Source organism: Hemiscyllium ocellatum, chromosome 42, assembly GCF_020745735.1.
Source record: "Hemiscyllium ocellatum isolate sHemOce1 chromosome 42, sHemOce1.pat.X.cur, whole genome shotgun sequence".
NCBI classification, from domain to species: Eukaryota; Metazoa; Chordata; class Chondrichthyes; order Orectolobiformes; family Hemiscylliidae; genus Hemiscyllium; species Hemiscyllium ocellatum.
The window spans coordinates 28,723,827-28,746,998 of NC_083442.1; the positions used below are offsets into that span (position 1 = coordinate 28,723,827).

General features: G+C 42.3%; 1 protein-coding gene across 1 annotated transcript; it reads left to right on the forward strand.

The window, feature by feature from the left end:
- The first annotated feature begins 1,690 nt into the window (after nt 1-1,690).
- On the forward strand, nt 1,691-23,077 carry LOC132834832 (complexin-3-like). Its single transcript, XM_060853903.1, has 3 exons — nt 1,691-1,848; nt 17,025-17,112; nt 22,853-23,077. The coding sequence occupies exons 1-3, from the start codon at nt 1,691-1,693 to the stop codon at nt 23,075-23,077; spliced, it is 471 nt and encodes a 156-aa protein (XP_060709886.1).
- Nucleotides 23,078-23,172: the final 95 nt, after the last annotated feature.

The following is a 23,172-nucleotide window of genomic DNA, read 5'->3' on the forward strand; positions in this document are numbered from 1 at the left end:
GAAACAGGCCCTTCAGCCCAACAAGTCCACACCGACCCGCCGAAGCACAACCCACCCATACCCCTACATTTACCCCTTACCTAAGATTAGATTAGATTAGACTTACAGTGTGGAAACAGGCCACTTACAGTGTGGAAACAGGCCACTTACAGTGTGGAAACAGGCCAGATAACAGCTGAGGTTGGTATGTCAAACTAATTAAGGAATCACAATGCAGTTACTTTATTCAGAAGATTGTGATTTTAAGTTCCCTTAGTGAGCTCAGAACTGAGGCTAACACATCAATGGTGTATCAAGGGAGTGCTTGCCCTACTACTGGGCCATCTTTGCCATGAGACATTAAATCGAAGCAACATCTGTTCTCAGGTGTAGCTTTAAGATCCCTTGAGTCCCCAACCCCTAAGAAGAGAAGACGCATTCATTTAGTCAATATTTATCCCTCCAGCGACACTTAAGACCAAATTATCTGGTCACTACTTTTTGTGGAACCTTGCCGTGCATAAATCTCCTCCCCCTTCTCCCAAAATAAAGGTACTTTGGCTGTACAATGAGTTGTGACCTCTTGAAGTTGTGAAAAGTTCAATTATAAATGCAAGTCTTTTGGAAATAAGTTGTTTTAAATCAGTGTTGTTCTTTACCATAGGGCTTCCATTTTCTCGACTCCCTGCAATCTACTCAGTGAAATGTCAATAACTGCACTTAATGGAGTTATCCTTGCCTTAGTAACCTTCATAAAAGTAATTGACTTTGAATTGGTAGAAAATGCTGAGGATGCATGAAGGATGTGTTCTACACGGATGGGTTCAGAAGAGAAAGAAGATGACCCAGAATCCTTTAGACCCCTTCCTCAATTCTCACTCCCTTGAGCAACTGCCTCGTCATTGCAGAGAAGACAATTTAAAGGTTCATCTGGTGTCACTTTTATTCCGGCAAATCTTTGGGAAATTCTAAGGTTGAAATAAAGCTCATTTTGGGGCATCAACATAGGATTTTCTCATTATTCTTGCAGAACAGAGAACAAACGTTGTTTCAGGACATCACTGAAGGAGTAGCTCCAGTGCTGCAAGATTGCAAGAGTTTAATTGCAGCGCATTGATACCAGAAGCTTTTAATCATGTACATAGGTGTGGAAATGAGAGATTATTAAGTACCCGGCAAGTCAAAATTAGTGGGACAGAGAAAACAAAAGATAAATCCAAATTAAATCCATAGATTTTACCGTTTTGCTGAAAATTGATCTTTAGTTTTTAAGCACTTAAAATGTTAGTAAGGATTGGAAATGTGCCTGTTGCCTTGGCAAGTCCTTTTGGTTCCTTCTCAGATGCCCAAGCTCCTGCTGTGTGTTCCCGGCAGCATGCTGCATGTGGGGTAGTCTGTCGGATTTTTCAAACCAAACAGCAAACTTCATCCAGGTTTGAGATCCGCGATGGAGAGCGGTGACTGGCTGCCGGGGCGAGGGTGGGAGCGAGGGAGGAGAGAGCGGGCTGTCCACCAATCCCCAAAGCTGTCCATTCCGTGGAGCGCTGTCCAAGGAGCGTGGTGCTGAAACTTCATCCGACCGCCCCCACCCACTTCCCAACACATCCACAAACCAACGCAGGCGGACACACACACACTCACACACACGCTGCGCTGGGAGCTGTTCAACAAAAGACCTCCTGAAAACGGGCAACTTCTTTAAGGCGGCGCCATGGCATTCATCGTCAAGAACATGGTAGGCGGACAGTTGAAGAACTTCACTGGGGGACTTGGCGAGGATAAGGGCGAGGGAGAAAAGTCGGAAGCCGCAGCCCAGGGAATGACAAGAGAGGAGTTTGAGGAATACCAACGGCAGCTGGTAGAAGAAAAGTAAGTGATATTGTTTTCCCTTTGGACCCCAGCCAAGGGAGTGCTCCCAACCTGTCAATCCCACAATAACATTCACACAGCAATGGTAATGTAGAGAGCCTTATGTCCGTTTCATTCGGTTGGAGTTTTAAAACACAGTCGCCTTTCCTGTGTATGGTTTCCCCCTTGCCTTCATTCGCTGTATTCAACTGAAATAATTCAAATGTCACTATTGTCCTAACATCAACTGACGCGATTCTAGTCAGTAATGTAAAGGTGTACCAAACGGGTGCTCGAGATTGAGATTATTTTTACAAACTAAACTGCTGGGATTCTCCGTCAATCTCCTTCTCCCTGCAATAAACAGTTAATGATCTAAAATGGATGGTTTTCTAATTTGAATTTAACTCATTGCACGTCCCAATGCTTACCAAATGATTGAGTTATTAAATGGTTAGTGAAATGATTCAACAATTTTCAGCGGATCAAGAGGTTAACCCCCCTCCCTCCTTTTTGAAATATTTTGCAACACTTCGAATGTGTTGCTTTTAGTGTCTAAGTCTTAACTTTTTTATTCGATGGAGAATCTTCATCAGAAACGCTGTCTCCCAAACAAGGGGGGCATTCAATCCTACTTACTCGCTCTTTGAAACTGCTGACTAAATTGCTCTCCTCCAGAACCCCTTTAGTTCATTTGCAATTGTCCTAAGCTTTTGAGTTCTCGGCCACAAAACGTTAGATGTAAAAAAAAAGCTCGAATATCCTATTGTATTTTTGTGTGAATTATTTTCAGTACATGACTTTTGATACTTGCAGGGTTTGCCTCATCACAACCCTTTTAATATAATCCCCCCAGGCTCCCCACCATCAGAAATATTATGTTTCCACTTGGTCCAGTTTGCTCCAAGGAGAACAATCCCAGTTTGCCCATAAAGCTGAACCCCTCACCCCTCTGTGTTCCCTCCAAGGCTTTTACTTCCTATTAGCGAGCTCAGAGCCAGAGGCTGCAGATATCTGACTGTTCTTTGGATGAATGTATCGCCACATTCTCATAGCAAAACTACAGGGGGGTCTTATCTTTCAGTCATTTCGCCCATGTCGGGTTTTATGATTCCAGTTTCGCCAATCAAGCCATGACAAGATGCACACTTTTAAGGTGAAAGACAGGAGGTTTAGAGGAGTTCTGAAGAAAATCCCCCAAAGAATGTTGGGACTCTAGGATGCACAGTCTGGGAGGGTAATGGAGGCGGGTAAATTCACAACCTTTGTATGAACACTTGAAATTTCCCAACTTTCAAGGCGATGTGAGTAGTGTAGACTTGATGGGCCGAAGGGCCTTTTCAATGCTGGACGGTTCTGAGCTGTTTCTTTTCCATGTCTCCCAGAGCCCAGGTTAGCAGCTGTTGAAATGTTCGGTAAAGCGTTCCCAAAGATTAGCTCAAAAACAACTCACGGGATAGTCTCAGCCCGGTCTGGCAGCAGATATGGAGAGAAATCAGTTAGCCTTTCGGATCGAGTGATTCTTCCTCCAAACTGATGGTAGCTTGGAAAAATTAGCTTCCCAACTCCTTGCGGTGTACTGTATGCTATAGCTTGCAAATAATCGGTGGTTTTACAACTTCTCTTTCAAAACTTTATATTTCATTACAACAATCCATGTTGTATATATTTCTGCTTTATTTTAAGAAAAGGGACTGCTCACAAGTAACAGACGTCATGTTGGCTAAAACAAGGTTAACAGTTAGTTGCACTTCAAATAACATTGAGTTAGTCCAAACTGGGGGTTTATTTGATACATTTTCAGCAGACGGCGTTTAAGGCGGTAGGTTTGACGTGCACGGACCCGAATTACTGTGGGTCGCTGTGATTTCATTTGACACACGGATGATCTTTGAATAAATTCCCTGCAGCCTTTATACAGCGCCAAACTGGGTAAACACATGTGCTCCATTGACTGTCAGAGAGTCACGGGAAGGGCAAAGTCTTTTTTTATTTTTTGAGAAAAGTCAGATTCATTCTGGATGTTTCTGTGCGAATGTAACCATGTGGTCAGTTCCCGTCTTCCTTTATAACATCACGACCGGGGTTTGACGGCGGGAGTTGAGAAAACAGCTCCTAGTAAATTCAACAAATAAATCCAATAAGCAGGCTGGAGGAAACTGCTAGATGGGCCAGAGTGGAAACGGAAATGTACAGTTAATTTACAGTCAGGGTTGATAAATCTGAAAGGGACGGGGTTACATACAAAGGGGAGTTGGACAAATACTTGCAGAGGTGAAAAAAAATCTACTGAGAAGGAGCAGAGCATGCAGATGTGTTGGATAGTTCTTTTGAAGGGCTGGTACGAGCACGATGGAACGAATGGTCGTGGTCTGTGCTATATTATTTTATGCTTGCTTATAGCACCCCCTAGGATTTGGTGAATGAATATTGATGGGCAAACTATGGAATCTGGGATTGACATTTGGAATGCGTTCCAGACCAGTGACAAACCACGGGTCAGAAGATAAAACCATTCATAGAATCCCAACAGCGGGGAAACAGGCCATGCGGCCCATCACACCGAGCCTTCAAAGAGCATCCCACGCAGATCCACTCCCTCCACTCTATCCCCTGCATCATCCACCTAGCCTGCTCATCTTTGGACTTAGATTCACATAGAACAGTAGACAACAACAGGCCCCTTCGGCCCACCACGTCTGTGCCATTACATAAAATCTCGAATTTTCTCCCGCGTAAACTCAGCTGACTGAGCTAGTAGGGTGTACACAGCAGTAAGGTCCATTGAGGGGGAGGGGTGGGGGTTCGTGGGTGTGGGATGGGTGTGAGATATTAGAATTTAACCGAATTGATCACTGCTTCCTGATGGTGATGGACTGAGAGCGGCTGGAGGGGAGACATCACTTGAGTATAGGAGCTGGGTGAGAGGACATGGGATTCAAACATTTAGTCAACACATTTTGTTTAATGCTCACTGGTGAAGTTCTGGAGATGAGAGGGCGACTGTGGAAGGAAGCAATCTGTAAAATGGACCATATGACGTGTAAAACAGTCATACTATAGACTCTTCAGAAAACAAAAATCAGAGCTCCAGCGTTTCATTTTTGTTTTCAGCACAGACTCCAGCATCTGCAGGAATGAGCTCCTATAGACTGTTCAGTGTTGTATGTTACCTTGGAATGGAGCAACAATAAGGTGTAAAAGCAAAATACTGGAGGTCTGAGATAAAAAATAGAAAGTGCTGGAGAAACTCAGCAGGTGCCGGCAACATGTGTGGGGAGAGAAACATGTGTGGTGTGGCTTCTGAAACATAAAACGCCAACTTTCTGCAGGGGGATGCTCAGAATAAGGTGTTTGGATCGTGAACAGAAGCCTTTCTGTCCAAATCCCCAGTTAATCCTAAAATATGTAACTAAAAAACCCACAAAATTGCAGATACCGGAAATCAGAAGCAAAAACAGAAATTGCTGGAACAACTCAGCAGGTCTAGCAGCACCTGTGGAGAGAAATCAGAATTAACGTTTCGGGCCCAGTCACCCTTCTTCAGAACTGAGCCCGAAATGTTAACTGTTTCTCTGTCCTCAGATGCTGCCAGACTTGTTGAGTTTCCCAGCAATTTCTGTTTTTGCCTCTAAGATATGTGCTTTGAGCATCACCCAGAGTTTCAGTTTGCAGGGTGAGAGGGATTAACCAATTTCCCCCTCAAGGGAACTGCGCAGAAACTGAGCAGTGGGAGAGGGAATGTGGGTTCTGGGGGGACATTCTAGCAGGCTCAGATTGCTACATCTATCATTTAAACTTTATCTATTCCACCACTCTTAAATGATGGCTCACTTAACGAAGGGCTGGTCAAATCTATTCAGTGACGTTGCAAGGGTCCTAGGGTGAACTTAGGGCAACGTGTTCTCCAACTCAATTACGCTGGCAAGTTGAAGAGTTTTGTTCTCGACAATAACGTTCGATAGTAAATTCCTTCCTTTGGTCCCTACAAGTGAAGGGGTAAGTCACCCCGTTCCTGTCAGAGGGAAGATTACAGGATAGGTCAAAAGCCCTGAAAGAGATGCCCCTGTGCCTCACTGGAAGATATTGTCCATCAGTTCAGAATTTCTACCACGCATCTCTGGAGTAGGATGCACTTCAGCCTGGGTCACCTGCCCCAGAGGGTGCGATAGAAACTCTGTATGGTGCAGTGGTAGTGTCCCTACCTCTGGAGTAGGATGCACTTCAACCTGGGTCTCTTGCCCCAAAGTGTACAATAGAAACTCTGTGTGGTGCAGTGGTATTGTCCCTACCTCTGGGGAAGGTGGCACTTCAACCTGGGTCTCCTGCCCCAGAGTGTGATAGAAACTCTGTGTGGTGCAGTGGTAGTGTCCCTACCACTGGGGAAGGTGGATCTTTAACCTGGGTCTCCTGCCCCAGAGTGTGCAATAGAAACTCTGGGTGGTGCAGTGGTAGTGTCCCTCTGCAGCAGAAGAGCTGGTTCAGGTTCCACCTGCTCCAGAAGTACGGACACTACCACTGCAACGCAAGAGGCCTTGTTGAACGATGTTTATTTCAATTGGTGACAATGGCAGCTTGAAAGAATTTCTGGGTTTATTGTAATTTTTTTTCGGTAAAAAAGCCAGTTCCAACTCTCAATCTGATTTAATGCCCATAGAATTGCGCCCTCTCCTGTTTGGGTCTGACGTTTTAAAAACAATCTTACCAGTGTCAAAATGGAGTGTTGGGATCCGTGTATATCCTAGCCCGTATGGCTGCTAATATAAGAATTAAGAGATTAACCGTCCCCCTCTCCACTCTGCCTCCCACCCCCCATCCCACACTTCTCCCCTGCCCCCAACAGCTGAGTTCCTTGGGACGGATTAGCACTTCTGATGTAGTAAACATTAGGGCTGATATTGCATTTTCAAAATAGTCGAGTTGTTGCTTCTGTCGACTTCATTAGGCAGAAGGCTTTAACAAGTAACTGAGCTGAATTGTTATTGATCAGACCAGCTAAAGTGCTGCTGCATACAGTACATTAAGCTCCAGTAAAGAAGAATCACATGCAGAAAGATTATTGCATGTTAGAATGGGAAACGGTTACTCCCCAGTATCATCATGAACATTATTTTAATCATGAAATTGCAGCCAAATCACCTCTTTTCCATGTGGACAGATAGGACATTGGTGAGGTCTCTTCTGCAGTACTTGTCCAGTTCTGGTTGTCTAGTTATTGGAAGATTTTTATTAAGCTGGAGAGGGTTCAGAAGAGATATACCAGGATGTGGTGGGGATGGAAGGTTTGAGTTATAAAGAAAGGCTGAATAGGCTGGGAGGCTTTTCATTGGAATGTTGGAGGTTGAGAGGTGGCCTTACAGAGGTTTATAACATCATGAGGGGTATAGATAGGGTTAATGGTTGGTGTCTTTTCCATAGGATGGGGGAATTTCAAGACTTGGGGGCACAATGTTAAGGTGAGAGGAGAGAGAATGAAAAAGACATGAGGGAAAAAGTTTACGCAGAAGGTGGTTCGCATGTGAATGAAATTTCCTGAGGAAGTGGTGGATACAGGTACAGTTTTAAAACACTTAGGTAAGTACATGAATTGGAAAGGTTTGGAAGGATATGGGTTAGAAGCAGGCAGGTGGAATTAGTTTAGTTTAGGATTATGTTCAGCATGGACTGATTTGACCAAGGGATCTTTTTCTATGCTCTATGACTCTATGAGTAATTGTTATAGCTATGCACTGATTAATTTTGAGGAGATACAATCCAAACTTTGGGCTCACTCTGTGGATGACACCTTTGTCATCACAAAATGGAACAAATTAGAAGAAACCTACAATATCATTAACAACATCCTTACTGGCATAAATGCCACCAAAGAGGAAGAGAATAATAACAGACTCCCTTTCCTAGATGTCGCAGTGGAACAAACAGTCAATGGAGAACTGCAGACCAGCATTTATAGGAAAGCAACACACACAGACCAGACACTCAACTTCAGAAGCAATCATCCCAACACCCACAAATGGAGCTACATCAGGACATTGTTTAAATGGACCACAACACATTGCAGCATCCAGGAACTATAAGCAGCAGAAGAAAAGTATCTATACAGCATATTCAAGAAGAGTGGGTACCCAATAAACACTGTCTGCTGATTCTTAAACAACAAACCCAAACAAGTAAGCACAACAAACCCAGAAACTCTCGCCATACATCAAAGACATCTTGGAGATGGCTACTAAACTGCCCTGACCCCTTGACATCATGGAAGCCCACAAACCTACCAACACACTGAAACAGCTACTGATGAACTTAAAGGACCCTACACCAATGAAGAGCAAAATAAATGTCATTTAGAAAATACCATGCAAGGATTGTAACAAACACTACTTCGGACAGACAGGCAGAAAACTAATCGCCAGGATACATGAATACCAACTAACCACCAAAAGACATGACCCACTCTCACTAGTATCCTTACATACAGACAAAGAAGGACACCACTTGGACTGGGATAACACATCCATTTAGGACAAGCCAACAGAGATACACATGGGAATTCCTAAAGGCCTGACATTTAAACCAGAATAAATACATCAATAAACACAGCGATTTGGATCCCATTTACCAACCTCTGAGAAAAAGAATTGGAAATTATATCACCCACCTTCAGAGACCAATTCAGATAAATAGAAAGCAGGACCGAACACCATCGCGTCACCAAAGACTCCCGGATGATGTTACTTGGCATGGTTATGAAACTTCTGAAAACAAACCTGCCAGCTCAGTGAGCAAACTTACAACCTGAACCTCAACATGAGCTACAAATCTTCTCAAAATGTGCAGCTTTGAGGAGAACCTGGAGCACCTTAACAGTGACAAAGTTGGTACATTTGTCAGACAAAAGCTTGAACCTCTTTATTTCCCTCAAGAGAAAGTGAGGACTGCAGATGCTGGAGGTTATAGTAGAGAGTGTGGTGCTGGAAAAGCACAGCTGGTCAGGCAACATCTGAGGAGCTGGAAAATTGACAATTCAAATCCTGATGAAGGGCTCTTGCCTGAAACGTCAATTCTCCCGCTCTTCAGGTGCTGCCTGACCTGACTTTTTATTTCCCATCCAGACTGTATTTTCATTCCTGACAACATGAACTAGAACAGTGGGGCAATTTCCTCATCATATTATCTATTCTGGGGACATGGTGTCAAATTTTGCCACAGTAGATGGTGAAACTGAATTCAATAGAATGTTGAATTAAGAGTTTAATGATTACAGTGAAACTGTTGCTAACTATTGGAAAAGCTAATCTGATTCACTAATGTTCTTAGGGAAGGAAACTGCTGTCGGTACCTGATCGTGTTTACATGTGATTTCAGATCCACTGCATATAGTTGACAGCCCTCTGCGCAGTTAGGTATGGCCAATAGATGCTGGTTTAGCTAGCAATGCACACACCCTGTTAGTGGATTTCTTAAAAATAGATTGAATTACTCAAAACAGCATCTGTGGAGAGAAAAACAGAATTAAAACATAGAACATTACAGCGCAGTACAGGCCCTTCGGCCCTCGATGTTGCACCAAACTGTAAAACCAATCTGATGCCCATCTATCCTACACTATTCCATTCTCGTCCATATGTCCATCCAATGACCATTAAAATGCCCCTAACAGTCCATTACTGTTGCAGGCAGTGCATTCCACGCCCCTACTAGTCTCTGAGCAATGAAGTACCTCTGACATCTGTCCTATACCTATCACCCCTCAATTTAAAGCTATGCCTTGTTGTGCTAGCCATCATCATCCAAGGAAAAAGGTTCTCCCTGCCCACCCTATCTAAGCCCCTGATTATCTTATATGTCTCAATTAAGTCACCTCTCAACTTTTTCCTCTCCAACGAAAACAGTCTCAAGGCCCTCAACCTTTTCTCATAAGACCTACTCTCCATACCAGGCAACATCCAGGTAAATCTCCTCTGAACCCTTTCCAAAGCTTCCACATCCTTCCTATAATAGTGACCAGAACTGTATGCAATACTCCAAGTGCAGCCGCACCAGAGTTTTGTACAGTTGCCGCATGACCTCATGGTTCCGAAACTCAATCCTTCTGTCCATAAAAGCTAACATACCCTTTGCCTTCTTAACAACCCTGTCAACCTGGGTGGCAACTTTCAGGGATCTATGTAGATGGACACTGAGATCTCTCAGCTCATCTACACTACAAAGAATCTTACCAAGAACCCAGTACTCTGCATTCCAGTTGCTTCTTCCGAAAAATATTGAAGACTGTTTTTCTACTTCCACACATGACAGGCATACCAAGCTTCCTGATAATTTCTACTACTTCAGATTTCCAACAGCTGAAGTTGCTTTTGTTGTAACTGGAACTCAGTTGCATGGAGGAATAGTATCTTGGGTCATAATGATTGATTATGTCACAACGTAGAAGGTAGGATATAATTTTTATACAAAATGGTAAAAGTGCATAAGTACATGAGTGAGAAATATTTGGCAGGATATGGGCCAAATCCTGGCAGTTGAGACTAGTTTAGTTTGGGATTATGATTGGGATGGATAGGTTGGACCAAAAGGTCTGTTTCTGTGCTGCTTGATTCAATGCGTATTTTAAGTAGCTACTTTGAAAATTCTATCTTGATAGCCTGGAAGTATATTGTAAGGCTAATGTTCCAGCTGTGCATTAATATTTCTGCCCTTTATTGTCAGACATCTTACGCAGTCATAAGGGTTACAGTTTTAAGAGGTGCTATGTGCATAAGATGACCGGGAGAAATGCCAACGCTTATTTTAGCAGTGAGTTGCAAGTAATTCATTTCAAGCTATCCTAAGTGGAAATGTAATACTTCCTAACTATTGACCAAATGGCCCATGTGTGGGCTTTGAAATATGATGCATCACAGCACCTACCTAATGAGAAAACTGAAGATATAATATCAAAGTTCCAGCATTGATTTATACAGAGTAGAATGATACACTGAATGTCTTCGTTGACTCTGATGAGATTAGTAATTCTTTAAAGAGCTGTTGTGTTAGAATCACACTTATAGTTTTTTGATTAAAGCCAATTGTAAAATGGCGTTGTTGCTCTAAAATGATATAGAAAGGGGTCCAAATGGTTGTTCCCTGCCATTTTAAGTGAGTATCAGTTTATGTAGGTGTGTCCATACTTTACAAATAGATTCAATTTCTGTGGTGATAATTGGTAAATCTTGCTGTCCCACCTTTATCTTCCTTTATCATCATATGGGAGAAAGTGAGGACTGCAGATGCTGGAGATCAGAGCTGAAAAATGTGTTGCTGGAAAAGCGCAGCAGGTCAGGCAGCATCCAAGGAGCAGGAGAATCGATGTTTCAGGCATAAGAAGGGCTTATGTCAGAAATGTCGATTCTCCTGTTCCTTGGATGCTGCCTGACCTGCTGTGTTTTTCCAGCAACACATTTTTCAGCTTTATCATCATATCACATTACATCTGATGATCATAATCTGATGATTGTTAACATAAAGGGTGAGCTACCAAAAGTAATTCTCACTTCTGGTTTCAAAAATTAATGTCTGCAAGAAAAATATCTGCATGAGTCTCATTTAATATATGGAAAATTGATTGCCATGATTTTTGTGTGTTCACATCGGTTTAGGGCAGGACATGAGTATAATATGTACATATAGAACCTGGTGATGATATTTTCTCATCAAATGGAATTGGGAACTAAACGTGAGTAGTGGCAAAGACCAATCCGCATCATCAATTGGAATTGGTATGCTTTCCTTAATTGGTCAGAGTATTGAGTCCGGGAGTTGGGAAATCATGTGCGGCTGTACAGGACATTGGTTAGGCCACTGTTGGAATATTGCGTGCAATTCTGGTCTCCTTCCTATTGGAAAGATGTTGTGAAATTTGAAAGGGTTCAGAAAAGATTTACAAGGATGTTGCCAGGGTTGGAGGATTTGAGCTACAGGGAGAGGCTGAACAGGCTGGGGCTGTTTTCCCTGGAGCGTCGGAGGCTGAGGGGTGACCTTATAGAGGTTTACAAAATTATGAGGGGCATGGATAGGATAAATAGACAAAGTCTTTTCCCTGGTGTCGGGGGAGTCCAGAACTAGAGGGCATAGGTTTAGGGTGAGAGGGGAAAGATATAAAAGAGACCTAAGGGGCAACATTTTCATGCAGAGGGTGGTACGTGTATGGAATGAGCTGCTAGAGGATGTGGTGGAGGCTGGTACAATTACAACATTTAGGAGGGATTTGGATGGGTATATGAATAGGAAGGGTTTGGAGGGATGTGGGCTGGGCGCTGGCAGGTGGGACTAGATGGGGTTGGGATATTGGTCGGCATGGATGGGTTGGACTGAAGGGTCTGTTTCCATGCTGTACATCTCTATGACTCTATGACTTGAATACGGACAATGCATCAACACCAGGACTGGAGATTGACATTGCCCTGATTACTATACAAGACTGTATTTGCTTTCCTTGCATCAACTATTGCAAGTGAAAGGCAGTTTTGATAGTGATTTCTAAAATGTTACTTACTGTATCTTTGTGGAATTATTAATTTTCTTGAAAGTAGAGTTGCAGGTAGACAGGAGAGTGAAGAAGGCATTTGATATGCTTGCCTTTATAGGTCAGTACATTTAGTGTAGGGGTTAGGAGGTCTTGTTGAGGCTGTACAGGACACTGGTTAGGCCGCTTTTGTGATACTTGTTCAATTCTGGTCTCTCTCCGATATCAAGGATGGCATAAAAGTTGAAAGAGTTCAGAACAAGGTTGCTGCCAGGGTTGGAGGCTTTGAGCTATAGGGAGAGGCTGAATAGGCTGAGACTATTTTCCCTGGAGTGTTGGAGGCTGAGGGGTGACCTTATGGAGGTTTATAAAATCATGAGGGACATGGATAGAGTGAATAGCCAAGGTCTTTTTCCCAGAGTAGGGGAGTTCAAAACTAGAGGGAAAGATTTAAAAGGGACCTCAGAGGCAATGTTTTCATGCTGTGGATAGTGCATGTATGGAATGAGCAGCCAGAGGAAGTGGTGGAGGCTGGTACAATTACAACATTTAAAAGGCATCCAGGTGGGTATATGAATAGGAAGAGTTCGGAGGGACATGAGTCAAATGCTGGCAAATGTGTCTAGATTAATTTAGGATATCTGGTTGGCATGGATGAGTGGACCAAAGGCTTTGCTTCCATGCTGTACATCTCTATGATTCTATGATAGATTTAGTTTTTTACCAACATTTGGTTGTAATTTCTTCCATTATTTTAATATGTTATTTCGATCCAATAATAAAAATCATGTAATCTAATAAACTCATTTACTCATAACACTTACTTACCAAAATATTATATATAATGTGCATAATTTAAGATCCTACCAAAAGAATTGGTTACTTACTTAAAAAAGGAAAGAACTGCTTATTTAAAGGATTTTTATTGGCAGCAGGAAGACACAGTGAGTTGTGACACTTGACTTGGTGTGTGCTGCATTGATGGAGGAGAGGTTTATTGGGAGTTTCCTTGTTAATGTTTCTATATAACAACAAGTGACATTTCCCAGAAATTGACTTTCATTTGTGATATTAGCAGTACATTTGATTTCAAGGATGTCATCTAAACACACCACACACACACACACACTCATTAAAGTTCAGAATTGGAAGGTTTTTTTGATGTCCTTGCTACCCTGACATGATTAATGCCAACATAATGTCTCCAACCTACATCAGCAAGGACAGTCATTAAGCAAGAAGCCTGAAAAGGAATCCTACTTCTGAGCTACAAATGGAGATCTTCTGTTTGAAGGAACTCTGTTTCTGAACAAGAACAAGGAACTTGTCATCAGAAAGACACTCTCTCAAAGTTCCCCACCAATGCCAACCTTGCTGCTGATAACCGTCCACCATTCTGTGATCCCCATCCTGCGATACTTCCAAGACTTCATTTTGGCTTGGAGTCCCTCATTGATCTTGGTCCTTTGGTGGGTGCAATACCAACAACTTCCACCACTCTTCATGGCACTGTTGAGTAATGGACTGGTTCTCAGTTGGACTCAATGATCTGGCTGTTCATTGGTGGCACCATTTGGCAGTTTGTTCTTGCTGGCATCATTTCCCCTCCTGATGGTCCTTGATCCATGTGAAAGCCCACTGCCTACTTTTGTGTGAAGTGACTGAGAGGCACTTAATACACAGGCCTTTCCCAAGGAAGATGACAAAAGAACACCTGCCCATTCACCAGCTGACAGGTGAAACTCCCATCACCTGTACTAAATACACCCTAACAGTGGGTCATTTTGATTATCTGATCAACATATTACAGAGCAGGAAGCAAAGGGTTAAGTGATTGCAAGTTGCACATTTGGCATTTTAGCTGAATAGTGTGTGGCAGCAACATGAAGGGGAAACTTTGGGGGGAGAAAGCACATCAAGTTGGTTATTTAATACAAATCTGTGAAATGTGGTTGTCAGACATTGAGTTTGTCACAGAGTCATAGAGATATACAGCGTGGAAACAGACCCTTCAGTCCAACTCGTCCATGCCGACCAGATATCCCAACCCAATCTAGTCCCACCTGCCAGCACCCGGCCCATATCCCTCCAACCCTTCCTATTCATACACCCATCCAAATGCCTCTTAAAGTGTTAAGGAATGAAGCACACTTTGAAAATATGAGCATATTTTAACAGTTGGCTTGAATCCTATAACACAGTCAGACATAAACAAAGCAGACAACTTTTAGCTTGGTGCTATTGTGCAAAGACTCATTGAATCTTCACTTTCATTTCACAGTGTCAAAAAACTTGTTGTAGAATACAACCAATAATTATAAGGGAAATTGTTCAGACATTCCACTGTACCGCTAAGCCGGGAATAAGAAAATAATTTCAAATATAAGCTACATAATCACTTCATTGTTACAGTACTTTGGTAAAGATGGGAATTGTTCATGTAGATTGAGGTAAAACCATGGCCAATGTTGCAAACCTGACCCTCAAACCCTGTGTCAAATGGAAGTTAATTTGCATCTAAAGAGATGTTTGTATAAGTTATTAGAACTGACATTGCTTTCAGTTAACCTGTCTGTTTCTCTTTTCAATACTTCTTCATCAGTTTTTTTAGATGTTTACAATGCTATTTAATGTACCAGCATTTATACTTGGTTGTGACATTTAGCAGCTGGTATGGCCTGTCTTTTTAAGATACAATTTAGGTACAATGAGGAAATGATCTGAAAAGGTCATTGTAGCTGCTTGCATATTCCAGTCTCTGGGGTCAATGCCAGTTACTCTTCCTCCTTGTGTAGAGCTATTTTGTATCTGTAACATAGTCACGAGCACATTCATTTTAAGTGAGTTAACAACTCTATTTAAATGCTACCCACTGCAACTTACACAACCCATAAAGATTAGCATATTGTCCAGTTCTTCCTGCAAGATTCCCCTATCATTCTTAATTTTCACTTACCCTTCACTGACTGTGAAAGATATTGATTTGATTAGATTAGGTTAGGTTAGATTACTCATAATGTGGAAACAGGGCCTTTGGCCCAACAACTCCACACCGACCCTCGGAAGAGCAACCCACCCAGACCCATTCCCTACATTTTACTCCTTCACCTAATGCTACGGGCAATTTAGCATGGCCAATTCATCTAACCTGCACATTTTTGGACTGTGGGAGGAAACCGGAGCACCCGGAGGAAACCCACGCAGACACGGGGAGAACATGCAAACTCTATGGGCTGGATTTCTGGCAGGGAAAGCAAAGTGGAATGGAAAGGGTGATCGGATTAGCCCTGCCCCCACTGCATCACCATGGTGTCCCTAGTATCAAACCGACCAGTTGGCAGAAAGGTCAGTCAGAGATATGAGGGCTGGATGGTTGGTTTGTGATCCAGAGTGACGCCAGTAGCGTGGGTTCGATTCCCGCGTCAGGCTAAGGTTACCATGACGGACTCTCCATCTCAACCTCTCCCCTTGCCTGAGGTGTGGTGACCCTCAGGTTAAACCACCAGCAGTCATCTCTTCCTAATGACAGATCAGCCCCAAAGTCTGGTCAGACTATGACAATTTTACGTTTATGCGAGCAATCAGGCATTCAAGGCGGGAATTTAGGCCAGACAGGGGTTAGGCCTGAACTGGAAGTTGACCACAGCCTCCCACTTAAAGATCCCCCCACTCCCTACGCTGTTGCTGTCTCATTTGTTATGCTGGCTGAGAAACAGGGAAGAAACAAATCCCTCTGACAGGCTTGGTCGTATTGGCAGGCTCTTACATCCTCCTTGTGCTGCTTCTTCATACCTGGAGTAAAGCACTCCCAAAGTTGTATTTTGTCCCAGACTGTGCTGGGGGGGAGGGGGGTAGGAGAGGTGGAGGATTGCTGTCTGCCAGATTTACCAAATTCAGCCTCAGTCCCTATAGCAGCTCAATTCACATACAGGCACTGGTGAAGAGACATTACACTAAAGACTATTTGAAATGATACAAAATCTGCGAGGTTATACTAATCAGGATAACTTCATCAGGCTGTGACTCTGTTTTTTGGCTTGAAAAACCAAGACACCATCGCTGAAGTCTTTATGATGGTTAAAGGCTTTGATAGTGTTAATGTAGACCCCTTTGATCTTTTCATCCTGGCTTGCTATGATCTGCCTGTATTACTCGCAAAACAAAGCTTTTCACTCTACTTAGGTACATGAGACTGAGACAAATCAAATCAAATAAAACAAAATCAAAAAGCGAACTTCACTTGCAGGAGAGGCCAGAACTAAGGGCCATACCCAAAGATTGTGAAGACTAACTCTATTATTGAAATTAAAAAAAAATGCCTTAGCTAGAAATTCATGAGAATGTGGAACGCTATAGCACCCTGATTTGTTGACAGAATGGTATAGATTAATTGAAGGGAAGTGGATAACCACTCAAGGGAAAAAGGAACAAAAGGATTTGTCGATGGGGTTAAATGTAAAAGGGTTAAGAGTAGGCTACATAGTAGATTTTATTGGGTGCAATGACTGTTTCTGTGCTTTGAATTATATGAGATTGGAAACTTGCCACACAGATGTAAATCTAGATTAATGCTAGGGCATAGTCTAAATTGTTACATTGGAGCACCATACCAAATCCTCCTTATACTTACGATCAACTGTCGGCTCTGCTGACTATGGATATCAAGTGGCTCTAAATATATATTTAATTACAGGATGGAGCGTGATGCCAATTTTGCTCAAAAAAAGGCAGAACGAGCAACATTGAGAACCCATTTAAGGGACAAGTACAAGCTCCCGAAGGTAAGTTGTTTATTTTCGCTTTGATGCTAACATCAGTATGATATTTTATCCAGCTTTTCTCAAGGTTTTTAGGATAGTGTTGTTGCTGTTGTTATTATTCTATCATTGGCTTTGGGCTATATTTCACTGATTAATTTTACCTGATCTTCGTGCCCGCATCTTCAATTTTCCTGCGCACTGTTTTAATGTGGAACTTTGTTCACTCCAGTCCAAGACTGGCACCTACGGATATTAACTGGGACTGTAGGAAACTACAACTCCACAATCCTATTTCTATCATTCCTGGAGTATTGACAGATTCTTGTTTTAAGTTTATTGAGCAGTGCACATCATGATAAAAATATAGAACATAGAACATAGAACATTACAGCAGTACAGGCCTTTCGGACCTCGATGTTGCGCCGCCCTGTCATACTAATCTGAAGCCCATCTCATCTACACTATTCCATGTACGTCCATATGCCTGTCCAATGACGACTTAAACGTACTTAAACTTGGTGAATCTACTACCATTGCAGGCAAAGCATTCCATACCCTACTACTCTCTGAGTAAAGAGACTACCTCTGATATCTGTCTTATACCTAACTCCCCTCACTTTAAAGTTGTGTCCCCTCGTGTTTGCCGTTCCCATACTTGGAAAAAGGCTCTCCCTGTCCACCCTATCTAACCCTCTGATTACCTTGTATGTCTCTATTAAGTCACCTCTCAACCTTCTTCTCTCTAACGAGAACATCCTCAAGGCCCTCAGCCTTTCCTCGTAAGACATTCCTTCCATACCAGGCAACATCTTACCATTATCCCAGTACTTTGCATTCTGATTACTCTGGCCAAAGTGTATTACCTCACACTTGTCCACATTAAACTCCATGTGCCACCTCTCAGCCCAGCTCTGCTTCCTACCTATGTCTTTCTGCAACCTACTACATCCTTCATCACTGTCCACAACTCCACCGACCTTAATGTCATCCACAAATTTACTAACCCACCCTTCTAAGCCCTCATCCAGGTCATTTATAAAAATGACGAATAGCAGTGGACTCAACACCGACCCTTGCAGCACACCACTAGTAACTGGACACCAAGATGACATGTTCCATCAGCTACAACCCTCTGTTTTCTTTCAGCAAGCCAATTACTGATCCAAACTGCAATGTCTCCCACAATCCCATTCCTCTGCATTTTGTATAATAGCCTACTGTGGGGAATCTTATCGAACGCCTTGCTGAAATCCATGTACACCATATCAACCGGTTTACTCTCATCTACCTGTTTGGTCACTTTGTCAAAAAAGTCAATAAGATTCATTTGGCACGACCTACCCTTCACAAAGCCGTAATGACTGTCCCTGATCAGATTATTCTTTGCTAGTGTGAAAAGGATGTGTGAAAAAAACTAAAGAAATTTGTGTCAATCCTTTTGATTGTCACTACTGGCACCTGATGGTATGTGCCTCTCTGTCGGTATGTGGCTGAGAGTAAGACTTGTTTAAGATATGTTGATGACACCAGACATCTTTGTCTCCACTTAATCTATGGCCTCTCTAATGATTAGTGGTACAGGATACACCATTATGGAGTATTCTGTTATGGACCAGACCAGACCCCCTCAAAATATATAAAGGAGGTAGCGTTGATGCTAACTTTTTCTTATTTTAAAGGTAAATGTAAAGTGCTGTATTCCAGATGCAATTTCATTGGTCAAACTACTTGATGTTAAGCAAAGCATAATTTATTCAAAACACTGTAGTTAAAATACAACAAAAGAAAGAAGAACTTAGAATAACTTAAATCTATTGGAAAACTTAATAGAATAATAAATACAGTAACTATTCCTAATTAACTGTTCTAATATAGTAACATCCCATAAACACACCCTGTGGCGCAAAGAAAATATTCAGAAAATAGATTTTGTCTCATGTGTAATGCAGCACCTTGGAAGAACGTCCTCAGCTTTTGGATGGTATTGAGAGAGGGAAAAATAGCTTGCATGTCTTCAAACCCACCACAGCAACTCATGAAATGGAAACTAAACATCCTGGATCTGTGAGTACCTGACCACACCATTCAGGCTGCTTCTATTGGTCCAACATAAAAGAAGAACACAAGGCCTCACAAGTTCTTTATCTTCTTACAGACTGCTCAGTATTGCCCCCCCAACCTCTCGCTAAAAGAAAACAGAGCAAAACATGTCTTAAAGCCCCAGCATTATCACGCTTTATAGAACAGAAAATAGTCAATAATTTATTGCATGCGAGCAATTACTTTACCAGTTAGGCAGCATTACTAGATGTGTTGGGAATTATACAAAGTCTACTCCTTATGAAGATTACTGTTGAACTCTCAGATCCCACTCATAGAGAGTGTAATAACTAACACTCAATGTAACATGAATATTAACTCCTTCAGACCCATGATTTTATACATCTCCCACTAAGATTTAACCAAACAGTTAAGCCATTTACCTATATGTGTATAACTGAATTAAAATTTACCACAATTTCATATCAAACTCCCCTCCCCACACCACCGCCACCTGTCCCACCACCCCCAATCCTGACTTCTCAAACACGGGCAGTCTGAACATTTCACAATTCTCACAGATTACATTCCCTTTGGACTTGAAAGAGTGTTCAGTCTGCTACTGGAGGTGTATTGACTTTGGTTCAGAATTATGGGTCTCATTTATGCCACTCATTGTGTGGTCTGCCACTTCTGCCCAGAATGTGATTCAGAGTAAGTGGCGTTTGAGGGAGTTTGTGCCCATCAACCTTCCTTTCTCTATCCTTTGTCTAGGGCCTATCTAATGATGATTGGTAAAGGATTGCACTACCTTCCAAAGGCTTTACAAAAATGCACTGTTGTTATTTCACAATATTTTTGGACAAGAGCAACAAGCACAAAACTACATTAAAAGTCAGGCATTATTACCAGAACTCCTGAGGGCTGCACAGAATACATTTTCCTCTGAAGGTTAGTGCTGAACTCATTGTGTCCACCCATGGAGATCACCTGACTGTGTGGAGCTCAATGTACTGTGGTCATGAAGTCCTTCCAAACCATGACATTGTACAATACTCGGGGTCATTCAGCCCCTCATTCATTCCATCAAGGTCCAAGCAACTCCATACTAAATTTCAGGATTTTCCTTGTTCCATTTCCTGACAGGTTATTCCAAATGTTTATGGATGTTTGAGGATTGAGGATTTTTCTTAACCAAGTAAATATTAACTAATCTCTTCTCTAATTCATTCTGCCATCTCCTTGTCCTCCTGGCCTGTCTTCCCTTGAAGTATTAATCTTCATTTTTTGCTTAATATATGGTACTCCTGGATGAGGTCCTTCCTTAATCTTCTTCATTCCATATGGCATTTGTTTGTGTTAATCTGACCTCTCCTCAGAGCAGTTGGGGGATTACTCTTGTTGTTAATCTACATCCTCCTCAGTATATCTGCATTGCATTTCTTCTGACGGATCTGTATGCAGTGATAATGCATTGAAATCTTTCCCATTAATTTGAGAAGCATTATGATTTCTTTATACCCTTAGAGTATACACTTTCTTTAGAGTACAAGAAATAACCTCTGTTTGTTCAGATATACTCATAAAAATAACACGAATACAAAAATAAACATAAAAACATTTTCTTTTTAAATGAGGAGAGGGCCACATGTTCCCTTAAGGTTCTGCAAGCTTTTACTAAATCTATGGCCAAATTGATCTTTGCCTTATCTACTTTTTGACCCATTCTCCTTGAAATACCTGCACCTGATTATCTGCCGCCGAAGGTGAAGATTGAATTCAGATACACACTTCAGAATAATTAGTTTCTAGGCATGGGGAATAAATTAGGGTAAAAAATGAGGTCTGCAGATGCTGGAGATCACAGCTGAAAATGTGTTGCTGGTTAAAGCACAGCAGGTTAGGCAGCATCCAAGGAATAGGAAATTCGATGTTTCGGGCATAAGCCCTTCATCAGGAATCTTTTTTTCGCCCGAGATAGAAATGGAAAGGTCTAGGAAGGGGAGGGAGGAGTCTGAGACAGTCCAGGTGAATTTAAGGTCGGGATGGAAGGTGTTAGTAAAGTTGATGAACTGTTCAACCTCGTCGTGGGAGCACGAGGCAGTACCGATACAGTCATCGATGTAGCGGAGGAAAAGGTGGGGGGTGGTGCCAGTGTAGTTGCGGAAGATGGACTGATGAAGGGCTTATGCCCGAAACATGGGGAATAAATTAGTCTAAATCAATCACGATGGTGGTTGAGAAAGATAGCAAGGTGCTTCTCGGTTTGTCTGAGATGTTTCTGTTATTTCAGTAAAGAATGAACCCGTTCTAATCTAATTGGGTGACACGGTGGCACAGTGGTTAGCACTGCTACCTCACAGCGCCAGAGACCCGGGTTCAATTCTCACCTCAGGCGACTGTGTGGAGTTTACATATTCTCCCCATGTCTGCGTGGGTTTCCTCCCACAATCCAAAAATGTGCAGGTTAGGTGAAGGGGCAAATGTAGGGGAATGGGTCTGAGTGGGTGCTCTTCGGCAGGCCGGTGTGGACTTGTTGGGCTGAATGGCCTGTTTCCACACTGTAAGTAATCTAAGAGATGCAATTTCTGTTGTAATCTAATCTAATCAGTTAAATTAAACAGATTACTTAAATGACAGACAAAGGAGTTTATATAAAGGCATAGCACCTTTGTTACTGATACCATGCACGATGGTCACAGCCTTTGGATGTTGGGAACAAATTACTGGAATCTGAACTGAAAGCAAGTAGGGCTGGAGATCACAGCGGGTCAGGTAGCATCCATGGGGAGAAAGCAAGCTAATGTTTTGAGTCTTGATGTCTCTTCAGCTCTGATGAGGTGTCATCTTGACATGAAACATGAGCTTGCTTTCTCTGTGGATGTCAGCTTAGGATGGAAGAGAAGATAAACAGGGGTGCCTCTCTGAGCTGCACAAGAAAACCCTGTGCAACTCTGGCTCCAGCACTCCATCCATCTAATAACAGTCATCTCTAGATTACTTTCTCCTCCTGAGTTCACAGGGGCAAGGTTACAGAAGAGTGTCCTGGGACAATGTAGGTGACACTGAGAAAGAACATTAGTTCTAACATAGAGAAAGAAAGAATAAACTTTTCCAAGTTAAAAATGTATCAGAACAATTGAAGGAGCTGAAAGTGTAAATTTGCTTGAGTGCTGTTGCAAGCAGGTTTGATGTGTCGTTAAGGGGGTGGTTTCAGGATCCTGCAATTAAGAGATTAATTAAAAGGTAATCCAGAACCTGAAGTAGAAACAAGCTCAACCTTGTAATTTGACCTTGACTGTCAAAGTGGAGTTGTTGTGGATAGTAATTTACTGAATTTAATCCCCTGTCAAAGCTATTGTTTGCCTTATTTCTTCTATTAATAACCAAGACAATGAGCGTTTTGCTATTGCTTACAGCTGTTTATATGTTGTCATGTATGTTTATGCATAAGAACAGAAAGTGCTGGAGAAATTCAGCAGGACTGGCAGCACCTATGGAGAGAGAAACAAAGTTAATGTTTCAAGTCCAAAGGGTTGGAGTGAGTTTCTCCAGCACTTTCTGCTTTTCTTTCAGATCTCCAGCATCCACAGTATTTTCCTTTTAACCATTGGCTGTGTTAAATTAGCCAAGGTGTGGTTTCTGAGACAGCCATATATTTGGTGGATTGATCAGGCTTTAAAGCACTGTGGGTATTACTATGAATTTTTGTTCTTCCCAGAGCGAATTGGATGAAAACCAAATCCAGTTGGCCGGTGGGGACGTGGAACTGCCAAAGGAGTTGGCTAAAATGATCGAAGAGGATAACGAAGAGGAGGCAGAGAAGGACTCGGTGTTGGGGCAGCTGGCCAACATTCAGAACCTTGACCTTGACCATTTGAAAAACAAAGCTCAAGCAACTCTGCAAGACTTCAAGCAAACGGCAGAGAAGTGTTGCCTCATGTGAGAGAAGGGGAGTGACTTCCATAACACTCGCAGTTACATAATGGATAACGAGAATTATAGACTATGAGACAGTGACCTGGAAAAAAGCAAAAGGTC

What these genes read in the sequence shown, in the direction of transcription:
- LOC132834832 (XM_060853903.1), top strand. Translation starts at nt 1,691, where the DNA reads ATGGCATTCATCGTCAAGAACATGGTAGGCGGACAGTTGAAGAACTTC. An exon ending in CGGCAGCTGGTAGAAGAAAA is followed by an intron (nt 1,849 to 17,024) that starts GTAAGTGATATT and finishes ATTTAATTACAG; the next exon opens with GATGGAGCGTGATGCCAATT. An exon ending in ACAAGTACAAGCTCCCGAAG is followed by an intron (nt 17,113 to 22,852) that starts GTAAGTTGTTTA and finishes TGTTCTTCCCAG; the next exon opens with AGCGAATTGGATGAAAACCA.